Here is a 24520-nt window from a genome sequence, read left to right on the forward strand (position 1 = left end):
AAGGAATAGTCCATTTTCTTAAAAGAAAAATCTAGATAATTTACTCACCACCATGTCATCCAAAATGTTGGTGTCTTTTTTGTTCGGTCCAGAGGAAATAATGTTTTTTGGGGAGAACATTGCAGGATTTTTCTCGTTTTAATGGACTTTGATGGACACCAGCAGTTGACACTTGGCTCGGCGCGTGGCGGTTTTTTTCAGCGGAGTTTCAAAGGACTCTAAACAATCCCAAATGAGGCATAAGGGTCTTATCTAGCGAAATGAATGTCATTTTTGACAAGAAAAATAAAAAATATGCTCTTTTGAACCACAACTTTTCGTCTAGGTCTGATCCAGCGCGACCTAACGTAAATGCGTAGTGACGTAGGGATGTTACGTGTTACATATATAAAACGCACATTTGCCGACCATTGTAAACAATAAACTGACACAAAGACATTAATTAGTATCATTCCACATACAACAATGTCGGAACGGTCCTCTTTCAACACACTTTCAACACATAAGACCTCGTTTGGGATCGTTTATAGTCCTTTGAAACTCCGTTGAAAAAAAAACTGTTAATTGTTGAGTTAAGTGTTACGTGGTGGTGTCCATTAAAATGAGAAAGGTCCTGCAGTGTTTTCCTCAAAAAACATAATTTCTTCTGAACTGAACAAAGAAAGACATTAACATTTTGGATGACATGGTGGTGAGTAAATTATCTGGATTTTTCTTTTAAGAAAATGGACTAATCCTTTAAGCTTCGCCATTGTTATTGTTTATTGTGAAATAGCAACCTCTAGTGGTGGAAATCTTACATATTGTGCCTTTAAGAAGTATAAAAAACAGATTTTGAACAGTAGTTATTGTTAGTGGCCTGTAGTACATCTAAAGAGTGGCTTTATAGTGGTTAATGTCCTTCATAAAATCGACTGTCAGTTGTGTCAAGTAACTAGTGTCATAATTCAGATTTGTTGAGAACAGCCTGCAGCTAAAGCAGAACTTTGTTGCAAAAACACATAAATGTGTCATTAAGACTGCGTGTGTGTGCCATTAACATTCTGTTCCATAAATCCTTCATCGTACGTTGTCAAAACATTTTTCAGTCAGTCATTTCAAAGTTTAAATCCACTTCCCATCATCTTTCTCTTCTTTTACTTTGTCTGCTCTGATGTTTGGCTCTCAAAAGTCTTCTAGTAACTTCAAACAAAGAATTAAAGAGAAGTAATGATAAATCAGTGCGCACGTCTGTCTGAATGTGGTCCTTAAGATTGACTGCTTTTAACAACCACACGTTTACAAAGAAATTAAAAATCATTTTACACAAACCCACAGCACATCATTCACGCTGACATCCTCAGGTTTGAAGAATAATGATTTCAATTATTCACAACAGCTTTTGCATAACTAACTGTGATTACAGTAAGACGGACAATCCCGTCAAATAAAGACCAAACGTGTGGATTTGTGTTCATGTGTGTTTAGTGTTTAGCCGTAAGGATTACTGCAATTAGCTCTGTTTGCTTAAGACCTTTTCAAATCTTCAGCCTGCCAAATCTGCTTAAAACAAACAATATTAAATCGTGCGTGAGGTAATATTGTCCTCTTTAAGAAACTTCCAGCCCTAAAGAAACAAAAAGTTTTTAGTTGAATGTTCAAAATGATCTCACAGAAGATGAAAACTCAATTCATCCCACTATCATACTTAAATCATTTAACCAAAAATACTTTATATACATTATTATATTTATTCTTTTTTTTTCACATTAAGTTATGAAATCGCTCTTAAAGGAATATTCCACTTTCATGAAAAAAATCCAGATAATATACTCATCCCCATGTCATCCAAGATGTTTATGTCTTTCGTTGTTCAGTTGAGAAGAAATAAACATTTTAGGATTTTTCTCCATATAGTGGACCTTAAATGTTTACAGTTTCAATGCAGCTTCAAAAGACTCTTAATGGTCCCAACCAAGGCATAAAAATACTCTAAATTCTTCAGACATAATGTGCAATGTTTTAAAATGCTAACAGGAGTCACAAAACATCTTGCATGAATAAATGTGTTTATTTCTTTAACACGTAAGTTATGAAAGATTTTGTTTTTCATGTGTAACTTACATTTTTAACAAAACGCACTGGACTAATATTGAATTTGGGGATTTGGACTGAGGGTTATAAATCATTGCATAGTTATTTAAAATTAAATAGGAATTTAAAACATTAATGTGTTCCTAATCTTTTTTACTTTCCGTCTACTCCGGACGGATAGCTCTTAATCGTATCCATATATCAAGACGCATGTCGTTAGGCGCGTCAACTGCATGCGGAGCTGCAAAGACCAAGTGACAACGTAATTAAAGTATCGTGAGATCAGACTGCTTGTTGTGCTTTCGAATGGCTCTCGCGGCACAATGATGTCACTCTGCATCTGGTCTGTGCAGCAGCTGATGACGTTAAGAGCAAGGGGGCCCCCTAGTGGTTCGGGGCGCTACGCACCTTGCATACTCTGCGTATAGAGAGGAACGGCTCTGATCGGTAAACAAATGCACCATTTATTTCCACAATAGAAAAAAATACTACTATGGAAGTAACTGGTGCTCAAAAATGGTTTGTTTGCAAATACTGCACATAATATCTTCCTGTGTTTAGCAGAACAAACAAATGAATACAGATTTGTAACAACATGAGGGTAAGTAAATGATTTTTTGGTGAACTATCCATTTAAAGGTGCAGTGTGTAATTTTTAAAAGGATCACTTGACAGAAATACTAACTAATATACTAAACTATATTATCATGGGTGTATAAAGACCTTTTAATAATGAACCATTATGTTTTTATTACCTTAGAATGAGACGTTTTTATCTCATACACTGAGGGTCCCCTTACGTGGAAGTCGCCATTTTGTGCCGCCATGTTTCTACAGAAGCCCTTAACGGACAAACTTTTTTACTAATTTGTCTCCGTCGATGAAAAGTTTTTCTTGTGGCAGCTACCGTAGCTTCTCTATGCGTTTCAAAAGCGAGGGAAGAGCAGTGGACTGAGCCATTGGTTGCAATTTGCAACCTCACCACTAGATGCCGCTAAAATTTACACACTCCACCTTTAATATTTTTTTACAAACTGTATAAGCATTTTTCCAGGTGAGGGCATAAATCTTTATATTGTTATTTTAATGTCAATGTTATCTGTTTCATTTAACAAAACCTTTAATCATCTCCGTAGGTAAACTTTCATTTTACTGCATCTGAAAGTCCTGCTGTCACATAAGGAAAACTGTGACTGTTGTGTGCATGAAGTGCCCAGCGTCACACACTTATTTATTCGGTTGAAAGAGGGCATCATCCGTGTACTCACTATAACAGCGGTACCCAAACACAGTAATGGAGAGCTGGTGTCCTGCGGTGTTAAGCTCCAACTTGCCCGAAGTTACTAGTATGTTTAGTAAGAGCTTAATTAGCTGCTTAACTCTTTCCCCGTCATTGACGAATTATCTCGTCAATTAAGAGAAAACGCTTCCCTGCCAATGACGAGCTTTAACGGCAAACCATATTTCCACTATTATCCACCAGGTGGCACTCTTACCCAACTTATAAAACACTGAAGCATCCACTGATCCAAAAACAGTAAAAACTCTGTGTTCTAAATCTGATCTCTAACAAAAAGGCCTTTACAAAAATGTAATTATCTCAGCTTTTGGATCAACATTTTGTATTTTTGAAGAAACCTACCAATATTTGAGAGGTAAGTAGAGGGTCAGTTCTTTGATTTGACATCTTGTATGTTTATATATTTAAAAAAGGTTATTTTCTGGAAGGCATTAAACTTTTGTGAAAATAAAAAAAAATGCTGGCACTGGCTGGCAACTTATTTTTTTAAACGCTGGCGGGGAAAGAGTTAAGGTGTGTTTGATTAGGTTTGGAGCTAAACTCTGCAGGACACCAGCCATCCAAGGACCAAGTTTGAGTACCCCTGCACTATAAGCACAGATCATAGATTTTATTATTGCTGTTTGCACATCAAACCCTCACTAGAACAGAATGAGAAGTCAAAGACCTCGGTGAGCACAGAAAGACTGACAGGCGAGAGGAGATGGGACGATAAAAGTGTGTGTTAGAGAAAGACAGAAGAGAAGAGTGTTAAAGAAATGGGACAAGATGAGATGAGATAGAAAAAAAGAGATGAGAAGACAAAAGACGAGAAAAGAAAAGACGAGACAAGACGATAAGTGTGCTGAAATAAGAAAGATGAGACCAACCTGGGTAATGATGTGCAAAGCTGCAGTCGTGGGAGTGACGGCACCACCTCCAGCGCGCAGCCGCTGCTCTTCACCCCGATCAGCCCGTCCAGCAGACAGTCACTGCTCACCCCAAACACACACGTCTGATAACCTGCACATTACACACAAACACCACATTAAAGGCTTTAACATTTATCACAGACTTCACTAATGATATAAAAGCAATTACAGCTCATTAAAGTCATCGAAAACAAGCGCTGGATTTGTAAACGTTAACAAAAAGTGACATAATACAGGGATCATGGAGTTTATCCTTTTTTAATGAGAGGATCTTCTTAAACAGTGAAATGCTTGACTTGTTTTTAAGTTTAAGACAGCCTTGATTTCTCTTTTATTACTGCATTATTGTTTGGATTAAATGCACATGTTTTTTAAATAAGGGCCATGCAGTCCACAAGAAGTGAATGCTCTGCATATCCAAGCCATCGGCATACACAAGGATAAGTTAAAGGATTACATAGTCAATTTTCTTTTAAAAAAATCCTGATAATTTACTCACCACCATGTCATCCAAAATGTTGATGTCTTTCTTTGTTCAGTTGAGAAGATGAAACATTGCAGGATTTTTCTCATTTTAATGGACTTTAATGGACACCAACACCTAACAGTTTTAATGCAGTTTAAAATTGCCGTTTCAAAGGACTCTAAACGATACCAAACGAGGAATAAGGGTCCTATCCAGCAAAACAACTGTCATCTTTGGCAAGAAAAACAAAAATATGCACTTTAAACCACAACTTCTTGCCCTCCTCCGGTCCTGTGACGCGCCAGCGCGACCTCACGTAATTGCGTAATGAAGTCGAAAGGTCAAGTGTTACATATACGAAACGCACATTTGCGGAACATTTTAAACAATAAACTGACACAAAGACATTAATTAGTATCATTCCACATACAACAACGTCGGAACGGTCCTCTTTCTCCACACTGGCCGTAGTTTCGATACGTCATCCGTGACCTCTTCACATGATGACGTATTGCGTGAGGTTGTGCTTTAATTTTTTTTGCCAAAAATGACAATCGTTTTGCTAGATAAGACCCTAATGCCTCGTTTGGGATCATTTAGAGTCTTTTGAAACTACATTTTTAAATTGCATTAAAACTCTTAAGTGTTGGGGTCCATTAAAGTCCATTAAAATGAGAAAAATCCTGGAATGTTTTTCTCAAAAAACATAATTTCTTCTCGACTGAACAAAGAAAGACATCAACATTTTGGATGACCTGGTGGTGAGTAAATTATCTGGATTTTTTTTAAGAAAATGGACTAATCCTTTAAGTTCAGGGGCTACTTCATGTTAACATAAAAAATGTCCTTACATAAAAAATGTTGGGTACGGGTTTGCAATGGGTCATCTTTGTTGTTGCACGCCATCAAAGCAATGCTGGCATGTTTGTGATTTCATGCACAAAGGAAAGTAGAGGTCTTGTTTCAAAAAAAGTTTCACGTGTGCCTCGGACACAGGTCGGGTATAATATTAGCGGCCTCAGTTAATTTTAAATGAAAGAGGTTTTGCTGAACGGACCCGAGAAGACCTGAACTATCTCGCGTGTGTCCATTGAGTCCTTTTCCAACCCCCCCTCTGTTTGACACAAGCGTTTACGACAGCGCATGGCTACCGTTAAGTTATTTTCGTTAAGACAGACCTGTCAATCAATTTAGTCAATGATTTAGGTCATTTCAAGTTGAGTACATTTCTTTGGACCGGAGAAAACCTCTAAAGGAAAGCTGTCCATGAAATGCTTGCCCAATAGGAAAACTGCTGTTTCTACCAGACAGAGTATAGACAGTTTCATCGGACATACGCATGTTGTCAGGACTTAACTTTCATAACTTAAAACCACTTTGAAAATAACAAACGTTTTGGTTTCCTAAAAACGAAGGGAGACGGCGATCATGGATCACTGCTATGTGAAGGGAGGTTTGTCAGTCGATCTGTAGTTAACTTCCAGAAGTTTACCGGAAGTAACATTTGTTCCACGAAAGCCGTCTGATTATGTTGTTACTGCTGAAACCGTCTATAGCCACATCCGCTGTGATAAACGTGATGCGAGGTTGTGAATTTATTGCGAGGTTTGATTTAATTGACAACTAAAATGTTTGCAGAAGTGCACAGAGCCTAGTTAAGTTCTCATCACTGTTTAAAGTGTTGATAAACTCACCGGTAATCGTGATGTTTCCTGCGGTTCGTGGAACTCCAACCAGAGTAACTGGATAGAGGCCAGACTCAGCCGGCAAAGACAAAGCAGCAGGAAGGGACTCGAAATCCACCCCTGACGTTAACAGACCCTGACACACAAACACACAGAGAAATGAAGTTAGACAGCCAGTCGACATGAGACATCACATTTAACTCTTTCCCCGCCACTGACGAGTTATCTCGTCAATAAAGAGAATACATTTCCGTGCCAATAATGCTTTCCTGAGACGTTTTTACGGTAATCTGCAGTGTTGGGGAAAGTTACTTTTAAGAGTAATGCATTACAATATTAAGTTACTCCCAAAAAAGTAACTAATTGCGTGACTAAGTTACTTTCAGGCCTTGCAGGTGTTTTTTATGACTGAAAAGTTCTGTATTCAGAAATTGCATATTTCATCACAAAAATGTCGAGCTTTGGCCTGCCATCTCAGTTTCTGACTCAAACTGTTCACACACATGCGTGTACGCATAGAGTGCATAATGTGAGTACTTTAGTTTAATTCAGTACATCATTTTTTAATCAAATTAATGAAACTAAAAAAGTAACTTGCATTACTTTTTTTAGAAAAAATAAATCAAATATTAATGTGTTCATTTAAAAAGTAATGCGTTACACTTTGCTCGTTACTTCAGAAAAGTAATACTATTACGTTATTCACGTTACTTGTAATGCGTTAACCCCAACACTGGTAATCTGTAATTTGGCTATTAGCCACGCTATTAGCCAATTTATAAAAAAATTGAAGCAAAAACTATGTGTATGTTTTGATAATTGTTCTGACAGAATCTGAAAAAGCAGAAAGCAGAAGGTCTGTTCTTTTATTTGATATATTTGTATGTTTATATATGAAGAGTTTCGTTGCAAAACGAGATAACCACCGTTTTTTTAATTGTTCAGAAATCTCGTTTTTTTGGTTGTGCATTCCAATTCATCTCAATTCAACTGCAGGTTTGTTTTGATTTAAACCTTCATAACTTAAAAAATACAGCTAAGTAGCCCCATTAAACAAAATAATAACATGATAACATAATAATAAACATGTTTTTTCAAAAATGTTAAAAAATGGATTTATCTTGTTTTGCAACGAAACTCTTCATATTTATAAAATAAAATTTTCCTGAAACTTGTAAAACCTTTGTGAAAATAAAAAAAAATGCTGTTGGGCTACTTTTTTAAAAAGGGCTGATGGGAAATGAGTTAACATAATTAAAACCTAAAACAGATTGATTGAGCATAAAGGTGGCAATTTACATAAACAGCCCATGTGGTGTTTTTATCTGTCAGAATTTTCATTACGGCTGTGGTGAGAAAAGCATAAATCTACCAGCAATGGCAAAAAATTAACAAAACATAAAAATAAAAACTAGTTTAAAAACCAATAATTGGTTGACCTAACTTCTGATCCACAAAGACCCTACCTAGTTCTCACTGCACCCTATGTACTGAACAAATGCGAAAAAAGGCACTCTTAAGAGTAGAAAATAAAGTTGAATTGGCTAAAATTGGCATTATTTTTTATAATTTATAGCAACTTCTAACTAGATAAAAAGATAAAATGACTTATTAATTCAAAACTTAAACATTTAAGTGCAACAATACACATTTTTACAGTGTAGAGACAAATGTAAGGCTCTTTCTATAAAACAATAGAAACCTTTAGCACAAGGCTTGTAATGTCAAATTGCACTGTAAACTCAGCTATCATAAAATTATATTCCATATAACATTTAATAACTGGATTGAGATGGCATAATGTAATTTATTAGCACTATAAAAACCTTATTTTTTATTAGAAGGTTTAAAGTCAAGGCTTAACAAAATTACCCAAACTAAAAAGACTGCATGATGCAAAAACGTGAAAAGAAATTGTGAGGGTTGTAGAATTTTTGAGTTTCTTTCTTATGTGTGTTTTTTTTTACTGTAAATATCATATAATCAATCATCCTGCACCATATCTGATGAAATCTTTCCCAGCATGTTCTCCCATCACGCATGGAGAAAATTGCTCTTGTTCACAGCACTGCAGTGAAAAGAAACGCCCGTTACAGGAATCAGAGACAGATGAGCACCAGAGCCAAAGACGGATTGAAATCGAGAGCACGGGGACGATTATTACCACCCAGATTCTCTTCACTGAGATACTTCACCTCCCTATTCAAGCTCAGAGTCACCATTCAGACGCCTGCAAATGTACTTTTTTTGATCATATTAGACCGAATGAAGCCATTACACTTCAGACTCCAGCAACTGGATGAAGAAAGAGGATTTTTCTTTTATCATGATATTTTGTTATCTCGTCTCCCCTCTAAATGGACAATAGATGATTCAAGCAGTCAAGGTGTCTGTCTGAAACTTTTACTTCACTCCCAAAGTAAGCATCCAACTTATCTTTTAAATCAGTATATTAGTCCTAATTTTCAGTGAAATTATTTAACATTATCCAAAGCAAATTAAATGTACTTACGCAAAATACTGAGACTGATAAAAAATACTACACATCTTGACTTGGCCAAAATGTTTACGTTTACGTGACAACAATGTGGTAAAAAGCAGAAAAGTTTGCGTTTCTGTAAAATGTCAAAAATAAAAGCCGCGTTTACACGCATTCGCAAAATAAAAAAATAGTATTATGAGTGCATGGCCAGTAGATGGCGATGTTACTTTGTAAAGAAAGAAACACACCTGGGCACATACACATTCTTTTCACAGAACGATAAACACAAACAATCAAGATGGCAAAAAACATTATGATGTTTTCTTTAGACGGACAATGAGGTAAGTGACCAAGTGACCCTAGACAATAAAGTGGCAAAATTTCGTAAACTTTGTTGAAGAAGCTTTAAAAAACACAGATGCACCCTCATAATGCGATTATAATGGGATTTTAAAAAAAAATGGCGAATAAACTTTACCTCATGTAAACACAATACTTTGATAAAAAAATGCGATTAAACTCATAATCTCAGCAAGTATAATCGTATTAAAACAGGTGGCAGACGCCATTTTAAATCGCTGTGTAAACACTTTAATCGCATTTATACCACACTAACTGAAGTGCACGTGTGTTTTTGTCATGTGCACTAAGGGCGAATTAGTTTTAAACTTGACATTAGAACATGATTTATTTCCTGAACTCTGTCAATACAACTCGCTGTCACCAGTCTGCCTTCAACCAGAAATGGCTCAAATAATGCAACCAGGGCTTGAAATTAACACCCGCCAAATGCGGGTAGATTTGGGCTGTGGCGGGTAAGACTAGCCACTAGCCACTTTGGCAGGTTGATAATTTTTTTATTGTAGTTTTCTTTTGCGAAATGAAAAACGATGCGCAATGCGACACTGGGAAACTACAACTCCCATGAGCACTCTGCACCCAGCGCAACACACAGAGACCGTTTGTTGAGACGCGCGTGCGTTCAGCAGAGCGTTGCGGACCAAAATGCCACCTTCCAGAGAGCGCGCGAGAGCTGATGGATTTGCAAATGCACAAGAGGACGCAGTCTTGGCGCACACACACTTCGGAAAAAAAAAACAATGGCATGGAAGTGACTGAAGAGATATAAATTGCGTGCACAATTTCAGGGCAAGAGTGGAGAGAAATTCAGCGCATACCTGAATGCACACGAAATCAAAGGAATCGCGCATCATTTTAATGTAGGCTACTTTGGGCAACAATAATGCCTTCTCAAAATGTGTGATTAAAAGTCTTAAATCACTTTTAACAGAAACCATGATCAAGCTTATAAAATACAATCTGCATACACAAGTTGACAGTAAAATACATGTACATTACTTGACAGTATTTACTGCTGTTGTTAATAAATATTTAAAGTGGTTGTCGAGGGGTTTTGTGTATCTTTTCAGTTAATTTTCTACACCCCGGCTCCACTTTTAATATATTAATTCAAAGTTAATCTATTTATGCCTTACTAGCATGTTTTTCATGCACCTAAATATATGATATGATCTATACTGATATAGCCGGTATATACCAGCTAATACATTGTCTTAATTTGAGTGGCAGACTGCATTTGAAATTCAATCTGCATCTAATTTAGCTAAACTAAGTAAATTTGCTATAATTAAAGTCATTTTAGGATCCTAAAGTCAAGTTTAATCATATACATTTTATTTTACCAGCAACAAAATTGTGGCCAGTGAAAATTCTGAGTGGCTAGTAACTTTGGAAAACAACTAGCCACTTTGGCTGGTAAGCCAAAAAGTTAATGTCAAGCCCTGAATGCAACAGTACCGTATAATAGCGTTGCAGGCCCTGTCATAATATTTCTGTCTTCATCACGACACCAAATAACGAAATACGTCTATAAGAACGTGTTTGTTATTTAGCATAAGTAAATTAAAATGTGTGAATATCAGAAAATAAAAACTAAATGTAAACAGGAGTGAAGAGGTTAGCTCCAGTCATGCAAACAGTCCTTATTTGAATATTGGAAATACCGTATTTTCCGGACTATAAGTCGCTCTGTCGCATCAGTCAAAAATGCGTTTTGAAGAGAAAAAAAAACAAAGTTTAGCTGGACTATACGTCACGTTTATTTAGAAAATGATTTCACAAAAACCAAGCAGAAGAATAGACATTTAATCTGGAAATGCAAGTTATTCAACTAAACAATAGCACAGAACAGCAGGCTGAATAGGTGTCCTGACATGTTAAAGTGACATAAAAAATTATTTACATGATACACAATAGCATACAGGGTTAATTAACACAAAATGCTAAATTAACACAACAAGCCAAATCCAGATCAAAAAGGTCTCGAAGTCAATCCGCATCACTGAATCCATTGAATTACATAAATACAGGGGCAGCATAGAGTGGACTCTCGTGACTGTAGACGGTAATGGTTTCTCTTAGTTCATATGAATACATTTTGACGTACTGTATAAGTCGCAGCTGACTATAAGTTCCAGGACCCGCCAAACTATGAAAAAAGTGCAACTTATAGTCCGGAAAAAACGGTAATCACATTATTGGTGTACATGTAAACTTAGTCGTTGTTTTGTTATACTCACGTATGCCAATAGGTTGCATTTACACTGTTATCATAGATGACATTTCGTGGTTTACATGGAGACAACAAGGCGTCACTTTCAAAAACTTGTACTTTAAAACCATTTGCATATTTAGCATCTCAAAATGCTTTGTAAAGAAACAACAAAACCACATAAAAACTTAGCAGTTTTTTGTTGAAAATGTTGTTGTGTAATTTTCCTCTCTTTCATCCCACCATGTATTGGAGAAAAGCTCTACAAACTAGTAAAAGGTAATAATGTAATAGCATTTGAATGGCATTGCTGCAGGAAACCCATTATAGCACCTTTCCTTTTACAAAAGTATAAGATTTTTACCCAATTACATTAAAACATTAGGGCTGCAGCATCAAACTACTTTCATCTGCAATTCATCATGAATCGAACCATAAAACTCAACACTGCTACATAGTAATTTAAGAGAGATGTTTTTATGAAGTCAAACTTTAATTAGCCATCAGGTAAAATGACAGAGAAGTAATAAGTTATTTGGTGCGCTGAAGGTTACCCACCAGCAGCTAACCTGTAACACACTCCACTATCTAAAGACTGCAGCTCATATTATGTGTAAGGTTTCATTATTGTGTTAGCTGAATTTTGAAATATCTCATTTGCATTCCCTCCTGAAAAGGTTAATTATCTTGACAGCTAATGCTAACGATGTGTTTCTTTCTGGCCTGGATGTCCAACGGCAAATTTTTAGTCGCTGTTACAAAGGCCCTGTAGAAAAATGTGTGCTCTTTTGTGTGGATTTTTTTATGTTTCACCTGACAAAAGTTGTACAACCTATTTTCAAAGCACGCCACCATTATCACAGGCACTTAATTAAACCCTGACCAGAATGAAATTAATACCTCGAAGAGAAATGTTTTCATGACCTAGCATTTTAAAATGGTTACATCTGAACAGGTTAGAAAATTGTTTAAACATTAAGGAGGACATGTGCTCAGGATAGAGATATAGAGCTTATGAAACAGGAAAATTTTTTGGATATTAACTCTTTCCCCGCCAGTGTTTAAAAAAATTGCCAGCCAGCACTTTTTATATTTTTTACAAAAGTTTAATGCCTTTCAGAAAATGTTCTTCTTTAAATATATTAACATACAATATATAAAATAAATAACAGACACTCAACCTGTTAGCCCTCATTCCATTTTCCGAACCCCCCCACAAAAACTGTCATAGCCAAACTAAAATAGATACAGTTTATGAAGTCTTTGCACTAAAAGCATAAGTTTGGTCTCATTTGAAAGCAGACACTTGGAAGTTTATTAAGAGGTGAACATTAGTTACTGTCATAATGAAAAAAGTTGTTATAGAGAGCTTAAATTATACTTTTTTATAAACTCCACCAAACATGTATGAAATATTGTTATGAAAATCTAAATGAAATTGGCCTTGGAGCAATCTAGAAATGCTCTGCAGTTAAAGCCACAGGTCTGACCATGTTCTGTTTTAAATCTGAAGATGATACCTCTAAAACTCTGTATTTTATGAAATGTTTTTTAGACCCATGTCATGTAAATTTATTTAGAGAAAACAGCAAAAATGCTAAGCTAATGTTTGTTTATTTATATCTCACAACATCCTTTCAGTTTATTGTCCTATTGCTCCGTGTTTTAAACAGACTCATTAAATAAGCATCCGGATGAGTCATTAACAACTTTTAATCCGGGATATGGCTGTCTAAATGTTTATTTTATTATTATAAACAATATAATAATTGCTCATAATTTCTATTTAGTGTTTTATTTCCTCCTTTTGTCTAAATTCACTTTCTTTTTATTAAAGTCCTTTCTTACAAAAAGAAACTTACCTTAAAAAAGCTTTACCAGTCAAAATTATTCCTAGAAACACATATCTCATATCTCCAGACAGCAGATGTTTACAGAACAGCTAGTACGTTAGCTTAGCATACCATCAAAACACTACAAATAAAAGCATTTATAATAAAACTCACATTATAACATCAAAAGTCGAGTGCTTAAACAATCATGCGTGATCTGATGTGGCTTTGGTTCATAAAATAAGACCGAAAATAAACAATTTTATGTTATTTATGCTGTTAGCTTAGCATAGCATTATAATATACAGTACTGTTATGAAAATAACAGACATAGCGTTAAAAATACAGACAAACCATATATAATCTTAATCGTGTTTATTGTCTCCATGGTTTTAAAACATCAAAACATCTTTATTTGCATGTTATTATAAAAACAGCGATCGCTCGTTGCAGGTCACTGTTCAAGTTCACGTCTGACTGACAGCTGCTGCTGAGCTCTGACGTCTTATTCTTTCTATGAAAGTTTCATATGAGACTTTCAGACTTTAGCGCCCTCCGGCTTCACGTATGAATGAAACAAACTGAGTGTGAATGACTGCAGACTCCGGCTTGCTCATATCGCCATGTTTATAATAAAAATGGGTGAAATATTACCCCCACTGCAGAAATTTGAAGTAAACATATAAAATTGAAGTAATATTTCTCCAAATATGCATACTTTGAATTAAAAGCCCCGATAGATGTTGTTTTATCAAATGCTTTCATGACGATCACGGAGGAGTATTTTTATCAATGAGTGCGGCTGAGGGTTATATTTCAAATTAAAGGTATGTACCGTTTTTCATTTTCATAACGCCTGACAAAAATGAAGAAATTACTGTTACTAGGATTCTCAGATTAAAATAAAGGTCAAAAACTAAATCTTAAATCAAAACAATTTTTAATGATGTATAGTTGTTTAATGTAAGTACATTTAAACTAACAGTAATTTAAATTATGTAAATAAATAGCTCTTCAGTACATCCACGCCCTCGCGCAGGTTATCAAAAAAAAGTTTCATCCTATCTTCATTTGTTGTCCTTTATCACCTCTCAAATATGGGTACGTTTCTTCAAAAATACCAGATTTTGAGCAAAAAGTTGAGATAATTGCGTTTTTGTGAAGGACTTTTGATAGAGATCAGATTTAAAGCGATAATCAAAACATACAAGGAGATTGAACTATTTGCCCTAAGGGAATACTTCCAGGTTTTATAAGTAAGCAATAAGGTACGAGAGGCTGTGCTGCATCGTGAATAAGCAACGGCCGAAGGGCGTTGTTAGGCACGACGCGAAGCGGAGTTACCCAACCCCTTCAGCCGTTACTTATTCACGACACAGCACTTGCCTCGAGGACCTTATTGCTTTTATAAAACGGTTACCACACAATATTAAAGTAAAAAAAATATTAGTGCAACTTTCATGAAGTTAAATCACTAAAAGCATTCCTTCCGCTAGAAAAAATAGTCCCTGGTTGCGAACAACAACATGAAAGCTCAAATAAAAACAACAAACTGTTCTCAGACTTTGTCTCATTATATGTTTATGTGTTGCTAAGGGTGTTGCTAAGGGCGCAGTGATATTAAATAGAACCGTTGGGTGAAGCGGTCATAGCAGTGTTTTATTGTGAATAAAGCACACCTATTGACCAATCAGAATCAAGGATTGGAACTAACCGTTTTATAAGTTGGGTAAGATAATAGCGGAAATACAGATTGCCGGAAAAACTCGTGATTGGCAGGTGTTTTCTCTTGATTGACAAGTTAAATTGTCAATCCGTCGTTGAGAACTATAGAGATTTCTTTATTGTTTAATTGGTTTTCTTATGTTTGCTAAACTATAATGCTGCGTTCACACCAGTGGCGGTAGAGGTGTCAAGCGTGAGTGATTTCAATGTTACGTCACTGCGAAGACGCGTTGACGCGTGTCTGGAGGTCTCGCGGTACGAATGATGCGTTTAGTGCAGCGCAGTATACACGATTCTGCCTCATTCAAGTGTCTAGTTCGCACGAATGGCACGAAGTGAGCGTCTGGCGCGGTACGCGCGAATGGTGGTTTTTGTGCATTTTGCGTTTGACGCCCGAGTTGAAAAATTTGAACTTTGGCGGATTTTTATATTTATTATATTTATTTATTTAGTTGACTAGTGGTATACAATGATTAAAAAAGAAACATTAATGGCATTAACCAAAACACTTACTTTGTTATATTAAGAACAGAGATTTTATAAAATAAAACACAAATAAGTTGTAATTATATTAGTATAAATATTACTCTTCCGCCAAACAAAGTAGTTCCTCAGAATCAAGTGTGACTGAAACAGAGCGCAGTTCACAAACAACACAGACGCAGCAAAGATACAATGAAAATATGATTAAAGACGGTGGTGTTTATTTTATAAATCACCATTCATCTAATTTATACATTAACATTTATATTGTGCTGTTGAAGTGATGATCAAATATGCTTGTAAGCATGCTGAACTCTTTCCCCGTCAGCGTTTTTTTTTTAAGTTGCCACCCGGTTTTAGTTTAATGCCTTACAGAAAAATGATCTTCTTTAAATAAACATAAATATAAAATGAAAGAACAGACCATCCACTTTCAAACAACAACAACAACAAAAAGTTTCATCCTACCTTAATTTGTTTTCTTATCAGTTATCACCTCTCAAATTTTCAGCTAAAAACGGAGATAATTCCATTTTTGTGAAGAACTTTAGTAAGAAATCAGATTCAGACATGAATAGTACTACACGGTGTTTTCAGTGAATGCGTCAGTGTTTAAGTTGGGAAAGATCGCCACCCAGTGGATAATAGCGGGCGTGTGAACTTCAGTTATAAACTCCTCAGACAACGTTTTCTCTTTATCGACGAGATGACTCAACAGTATTTATTGACATTTATCTGGATATCGCCATTAATTGTGCAATTGTAGACAAATTAAAAATATGATTAAAGACTGTGGTGTTTATTCTCATAAATCAGTACGCAGCAACAGTGGCGCAGTGATACTTATGTAATGTGGTCTGAACCGTGAGGTTACCGGTGTATTTTATCACGGCTTAGAACGCGTTTCAACCAATCAGAATGAAGAACCAGAACTGCCCGTTTTATAATACTGATTTTGGCAGTAACACATTTTTTTTTCAAAAATGGCGTTTATCGCGTTTTGGAACCAAACTCTTCATATACTTTATAGCGTTATTTTGTTTGTTAAATAAACATTAACTGCTATAAGTCACGTATTAATAATAACAACTTCAAATATTTCGGTGAAAAACTTTAAAAATCTCGTCTTTAAAGATTAGGCTTATAGACCAAAGAATACCAGTGGTACACTGATTTGAAGGTGAACATCACCTCTCAACCCCACACTTAAAAAGATAGAGACAGTTAATAAGTTAATTAAGTAGACAGCAGTGTAAAAGTTAAAATAAGACATCCATATCTCTTTTAGCTTAAACTGCGTTGTTTCTGACAGTGATGGCAGAAGGGACATGAGGAGTTATGCTGGTCTGATGTTCCTCTGTATCTTCATCCTGACAAGATCTGATTCTGAACTGTGATTAAGACATTAAAGTGTCAAGCTGAGTTTTACTGGGGTAATTATCGTAAAGAGCCCTTGCACTTTAGCAAGATTAAATGGTCAGAAAAAGAGGTCGAATTTTGTAATGAACTCGATCCTCTCTTGTTTCTCTATCGCTCTCTGTCAATGCAATGCAATGTGACCTATATTTTTTTCTATTAAAACGCTGTACAGTTCTTCATCCAGTTCTTTCTAATCGTCACTTGTCAGGTTAACTGTGCATTAAGAATGAAGCCAAATTGTATATTGTATTTGCATCAGTGGCGAATTTAGAGATTCATAAATGGGGTGGCCAGGGGGTGACCAAGGCTAAATTAGGTGGTCCATACCATAGTCCATGAAGGAAAACAATGTGTAGCCTTGTATAAAAAAGCATGAATGAATCTCATGATCACTGATTACTTCACATTACCCCACGTTAGATATTCCTATATGGCACTGCATGGATTACTGGCACAGATGTAAACATAATGCAAGGCTGAATTTTAAACATTTCTATTTATCACATCTGATTTACTGTCTGTTAACTGACCATTAAATTTGAGGTGGCGAGCCAGATGACAAGGGGGTCCAGTGCCACCCCGGACAACCCTCTTGCTTGCATTCCCATTTTTTGTTTAAAAACTACAAATTAAATTGTATATATGTGAGGAGTGATGCTCACCATGTTCTCCACTCGTAGTTCAAAGGGCATGGGGTTATAGACCATTAACTGCACCTCACAAACATCACCCTGGACCCACTGGAAATCTGCAAAACATGCAAAACAAATACAGACATCAATCAAAAATGCCACTCGCTATATATTCATATAGAAAACAAAACACATCCAGCCATGTTGATGTTGACAGGCTGATCAAGAACAGCGCTGCGTCTCTCAGCCAACAGCTGGAAAGATTTGGAGAAATGCCCCGAGCGCTTTTATGCTGTGCGAGTTTCTACGCACTGCTGTGCAATGTAAATTTGATCAAATTACACTGCCAGTGGCTATTGTGAATATAAAATTTTCATCCTTGGAGTATTTAATAAACAATAACACAATATAGTACGAGACTCTTCTTTATTAAAAACATTCAGTTGAATTTCATTTTTGCTGAAAAATCTCTTAGACATGAGAGCCAATGGAGTGAAATAACTTCGCAAAGCCTTCTGCATTAATCTGAAGATGAAGTCTAATCCCGATTAAGCGTTTCCAAACAATGGCTCCACGCTCCCCGAGGGAGAAAATATTATCTACAGTATGCTTGGAGATTTCATGCTCAAATTAACCGAAGCCGCGTCTGACACTAATAATCCAGCGTCGCTACGGGCCGTATGAAATTCAGAAGGCATCAATAATTTCAAAAAGTAAAAACCAACATGTATCACTGTTCTCAATCATCTTTAAAATACTTTTAAAACCAAACAGGTTGTTTTTGATACTGTACCTTTAAGGGACACTCTACTTTTTTTGAAAATATGCTCATTTTCCAGCTCCCTTAGAGTTAAACATTTGATTTTTACAGTTTTGGAATCCATTCAGCTGATCTCCGAGTCTGGCGGTATCACTTTTAGCATATCTTAGCATAATTCATTGAATCTGATTAGACCATTAGCATTGCCAAAATAAAAAAATAACCAAGAGTTTCGATATTTTTCCGATTTAAAATTTGACTCTTCTGTAGTTACATAGTGTACCAAGACCGACAGAAAATTAAAAGTTGCGTAATAATCATGACCCCAGATAGCAATGAGTCGGCGGACCGCCGGCGGTTCTCTGGAGGCAGTAGAACCGTCATAAAGATGTAATCGCAAACACGTCTGATGGCGCACCGCTAAAAGCGGCAGCCGGTTGTCTACCGCCTTCATTCCGTGGCTGGCCCTCAGGCCAACCGCCGTATGGCCGCCGTTATATTAAAGGCGGCTCTTTCGCGGCCCATCAGAGGCAAAAGCTATTTTCGAGCGATTTGCTGCTGCTTATTGTACATATATTTATTAGGGCTGTCAATAGATTAAAATATTTAATCGCAATTAATCGCATGATTTCATGAGTTAACTCGTGATTATTCGCAAATTAATCGCACATTTTTATCTGTTCTAAATTTACCTAAATGTAACACTTTTTAAGTTTTTTATGCTCTAATCAGCCTGGGTTTGGATATGCTATATGCAAATGTATGTCTACAACAGCCTGTTTACATTTTCAATGAACCATCAGCCATAGTTTTATACATGATTTTGCCTTTAGAAGACCTTGTTCTTTCTCCATTTCTGTTTGCTGCATTTGTGACCTGTGCTGGCAAATTGAGTTGGGATGAGCAAATTTTCAAAAATGTGTAATTTATATTTTAACATTCTCTATTAAAAAAACTTCAAAACAATTGGAACAATTGATGGAATCTGACAAAGCATGACAGAACTATACCTGTTAACGCAGAGCAAAAACAATATCAATATACATATATGTTTTTCTTTTATTGTTTGATTTTGACATTGGGACTGACCACTTTAAGATACTGTAGGTCTGATAATGCAAGGGTTTAATATAATGACACAACAGATACTTTTCCTTAACAGTTAACCAAACATTCACTTCAGATATAACAGATTATAGGTCATACCTGCCTGAATCCTTGTCAAAACAGATATTTTTAAAACTGTAATTTTGTGTTGTCTATATATATATCAGGGTCACGCACTCGCGTGTTTGTGTGCATGCGCTTCAGACGTCTGTGTCAGACATCGCTTTTGAGCCTTGTCACTCTTAATAACTCTTTTAACATCAATCAGATCCCGAACTTTATCTCTCTTAATAATTATTTTAACATCAAGAAAGTCCTACCGTCTATTTTCTATAGTTTCTGAATGCTTTTTAAAACGAAGCTAAAAAGTGAAAGAAGACGCATCTTTGCTTTATATGGATTTGGGACGGTACACCTCACAGAAAACGTGCAGATAAAGAAAACTGCGCGTGCAGAAAACGTGCATTTTAGATGTTTAATGACCATTTAGAGCATTGGATTCGCTAGACGAGAGCTTAATGTTCTTATTTTTATGACAAGCTCCGACTCATCTAGACAGCGGCGGTCACTTGCTGCGTCTAAATTCATCCAGCTGTGGGTCAAACAGAAATTGCGTGTTTCTTTAATCGCACGTTAATAAAATTAGTGCCGTTAAAATTAATTTGCGTTAACGCGTTATTAACGCGTTTATTTTGACAGCCCTAATATTTATATATAAAATATTTATATATTTCTAGCATGCAGTTTATCAAGAATAATGATTGTTCAAACCAGACAAATTCCCATTTGGCGTTTAAATTCCACATTTTAAAGTCATTGAAACAAGATGTGTAAGAGCACTGAAGTATAAATAACTGAAAAATAAAAAAGTACTAAATAACATGCAGATTTCCAAATAAATTTTGGTTAAAAAAAACATTACAAGCAAATTAGAACACTAACAATAATTGTTATTAATTTAAAGAGGTCAGCTCTAGGATGAACTGGGATGAACTCCGTAATATGGCTGCAGCAGGCGCAATGATTTTACGCAGCGCCTGAAAAAAGTCCCCGCTATTGAAAGTAACCAAGGGGACTATTTTCGGGCAGTGCGTAATATCATTACGCCTGCTTCAGCCATGTTACAGTAGCAAAGTCCTTGATTATTAAGCCAGAATGAGAGTATAGTTCCTAGCCATATTTCCTATAAAATTTCAACTTTTAATTTTCCGCCGGTCTTAGTACACGACGTAACTACAGAAGAGTCAAGTTTTAAAAAGGAAAAATATCAAAACACTTTGGTTACTTTTGAGCGTGATGCTAAATGGTCCAATCAGATTTAATTGATTATGCTAAGCTATGCTAAAAGTGGAACCGCCAGACCCGGAGATCGGCTGAATGGATTCCAAAACGGTAAAAATCAAATGTTTAACTCTAGTGGAGCTCAAAAATGAGCCTATTTTCAAAAAAAGTGGAGTGTCCCTTTAAGAAAACACGTGTCATTCAGGGTGGGCCAAACCCACTGGGCCGGGTTTCCCAAAAGCATCGTAAGTTGATCGTAAAAACGATCGTACGAATCATCTTAAAATTACAGGGCGTTTCCCAAAAGCTTTGTAGCTTAAGTAGCACTTAAGTAGCAAATTGCATTCCTGCAATGACGATAATGTAATGTTTTAAATGTATATTTATTTATTGGGTTCTTCTTTGTTTATTTGTTTAAATTACTTTAATATAATATATTTAAAATTAAAATGAGAAATTTAAATTACTAAACATAAATTAATAAAGAAGGAAAACATATTTGGTAAATTTTGGTAAAAGTTGGTACTAGCAAAATGATAAATGGTTCCTACAAATTGCTTCTATAATTAATCTAAAATCAAAAAATAATTGTTTTGAAGGGAAATGGCATCTGATTAAGGAAACCAAATAAATATGTACGGTACAATTCAATAATCCCTAATAATAAATAAACATAGATAATAAAAACAAATAATAATAATAATATAAACTGTTACATAAAACGCAGAAGGCATTTCGTAGTGGGACGAGTCCTTACTACATACGGAAAAGAATATTTCATTATGCACAAATTATTAAAACATTTAAATAATTTTAAACAAATAATTGTTTAATGACTAAATTTTATAATATTTAGTCATTAAACAATAATGAAAAATATTATTAAAAAAACATTAGTGCACATCAGCTGAAGATCATTAGCCTAAACAAGCTTCTGCTACAAAATTCGAGTTCATTCTATAGGTGACATTTCAGCACTTGACAAACGGATAGCGACTCGTAAGAAGCACTTAAAACCCAGCTGCGAGCGATCGTTTAACGTGCATCTTTGGGAAACGCACGTAAATGAACAACGAATGTTCGTTAAGTAGCTCTTAAGAGCTAAGTTCAATCGTTATCGGGAAACCCGGCCCTGATCTTTATAAATGACTGAATCGCTCATTGAACGCTAAACTAACAGCAAGAGGTGAACCCACTGGAAGTGTTCGAGCGGCCATATTGGTATGCCCAACCGACAGAGGATGGACTTACATATAACAGTTCTTCTTTATTATAGATCACTGGCCAAGCTTCTACATACTGAATAAGCACTGATATGTCAATATGGGCATACAATGATATTGTTACCATGGTATAAAATCTCTCATATGGTGATGCAGACATATTCAGGACAAATAGTTTGCTAAGTCTCGTCATTTTTTCATCACCAAATAATAAATATTTTCCAGTTCTGTCAAGGCATCTATTAATCCCTCCTTAAGCAGCGCATAAATCCCAACACTGAATTTACTCAGAGTAAAATCCAAGTCTCGCTCCTAAGTCTTAAGGGAAATTAAAGCAAGGCTGAGAGTAGCGTCTATATTATAGATGCTGTAAAGTCGGAGGCAGGGGACAGGGCTTTCCATATGATGAATGCCTCAGAAGAGAGCAGGAACCTCGGAGAGGATAAGATGGTGACAGGTCAGGCCAGGCCAGGCCAATTAAATGTAATATCACTTTAAAGAGAAAAGCCCAGGAGGCAGTTTAAAACATTTCATTTGAGCTAGATGACACAGAAAGGTCCCGTAGCACTGCTCTGAGGGAGGTGAAGTCCATTATGGGTGGTTAACAGAGACCAGAGGCTAACAGAGTAAGAAATGTACCTGTCGAGTGATGTGACCTTGATAATAACAAAAAGACTTAGAATTCAGAAAGTGCATTGCTTTAATCTTGATAATTGCAATTTAATGGGATGAAATAAGGTTGAACTTAATAAATTACACAATAATTAGAGGAATAAAACATTGTCAAGGGGTGAAAGACACCAAATGTTACTGTTACAGCAGTTCTCTTCACAAGAGGACCTGAAGGAGACAGCAGCCTGGAGTTGTGTAATATATTAAACGTATTTCTGGCTGGCTACAATATATGAAACATACATGTATGTGTGAGCAGAGGCTTCATGTACATTCAATTTTGCATGCAACCTCAAAATCAATGAAGGATTTTTTCATCTCTTACTTTGTTTAATAGGCAAAATACTGTATAACCAGTTCTACACTTCACACAGAGATTTTCGCTTCTTTTAATTACGTGTTTCATTCTAGATGCAATGAATTGTTAATGAATTATATAAATTCAGATGCAAAAAAACAGCGCTGGTGCCATCATTGTGCGCGGTCGTGGATATGCTGCTGCATTTTGTTATATGATAAAATTAAAAATAAATGCTCGCAACACTTTCAAAACGCAGCAGCTACCGCAATGTTCAGTTTACCTGTGTACATTTCTTAATGTTTATATCTAGATTCACCTCCAGAGAGGGCGCAGAATTAGGTTTATGTGCTCCAACTCTAAGGTCTCTATGTAGTCTATTAAAATTATATTTATATAATTTTATATAAATATGTTTATATATGGTGCTAAAATGCGTTCATCTAATAATTTTATATAAATGTTTTTCACTGCAAAAAATTATTTTCAAGAAAAAATTATCTTAGTATTGTTCAGTAAAAATACCTTAAAATTCTTAAATTAAGATGCTTTTTCTTGATGAGCAAAATGACCCAAGAAAATAAGTTCAGTTTTTAGCCCAAAAATATCAAATTTAAGTGATTTTGTGCATATAACAAGCAAAAAAATCTGCCAATGGGATAAGCAAAATTTTCTTGAATTTTTCTTGAATTTAATGTTTAAGAAAAATGTTCAAGATTTTTTGCTTACCCCATTGGCAGATTTTTTTGCTTGTTTTATGCACAAAATCACTTAAATTTGATATTTTTGGTCTAAAAACTAGAATTATTTTATTGGGTCGTTTTGCTCATCAAGAAAATGCATCTTAATTTAACAATTTTTTGATATTTTTAATGAAAACATGACAAAAATACAAAGATTTTTTTTCTTGAAAATCATTTTTTGCAGTGTAGGCTAGTTTTTTTTTTTTTAAGTTGCACACTGCAAAAAATGTCTTTCTCACTTAGTGTTTTTGTCTTGTTTTCAGTAAAAATATCAAAAAATTCTTAAATTAAGATGCTTTTTCTTGATGAGCAAAATGACCCAAGAAAATAAGTTTAGTTTTAGGCCAAAAAAATCAAATTTAAGTGATTTTGTCCATATAACAAGCAAAAAATCTGCCAATGGGATAAGCAAAATTTTCTTGAATTTAATGTTTAAAAATTTTTTTCAAGATTTTTTGCTTACCCCATTGGCAAATTTTTTGCTTGTTTTATGCACAAAATCACTTAAATTTGATATTTTTGGTCTAAAAACTAGAAATATTTTATTGGGTTGTTTTGCTCATCAAGAAAAAGCATCTTAATTTAAGAATGTTTACATATTTCTACTAAAAACAAGACAAAAATACTAAGAATTTTTTTTCTTGAAAATCATTTTTTGCAGTGTAGGCTAGTGTTTTTTTAAAAGTTGCACACTGCAAAAAAATATCAAAAAATTCTTAAATTAAGATGTATTTTCTTAAAACGACCTACGAAAATCTGTCTAGTTTTTAGACCAAAAATATCAAATATAAAAAATAGAAAAATATATATCAATAAAAAATATTTAAAATTTAAGCAAATTTGTGCTTAAAACAAG

The 24520-nt window shown here is 35.3% G+C and overlaps 1 protein-coding gene across 4 annotated transcripts in view; it reads right to left on the bottom strand.

The window, feature by feature from the left end:
• trappc9 (trafficking protein particle complex subunit 9) overlaps window positions 1-24520 on the bottom strand; it is a 310708-nt gene that overhangs the window by 195126 nt on the left and 91062 nt on the right. For all 4 annotated transcript variants that reach the window (XM_055219336.2, XM_055219335.2, XM_055219333.2 and 1 more), the window contains 3 exons: window positions 17611-17696; window positions 6445-6571; window positions 4243-4375 (listed from right to left, as the gene is read on the bottom strand). In XM_055219336.2, coding sequence (XP_055075311.2) covers window positions 4243-4375; window positions 6445-6571; window positions 17611-17696 — 346 coding nt within the window. The remainder of the gene's footprint in view (window positions 1-4242; window positions 4376-6444; window positions 6572-17610; window positions 17697-24520) is intronic.

This window comes from Misgurnus anguillicaudatus, chromosome 20, assembly GCF_027580225.2.
Source record: "Misgurnus anguillicaudatus chromosome 20, ASM2758022v2, whole genome shotgun sequence".
Classification (NCBI taxonomy): Eukaryota; Metazoa; Chordata; class Actinopteri; order Cypriniformes; family Cobitidae; genus Misgurnus; species Misgurnus anguillicaudatus.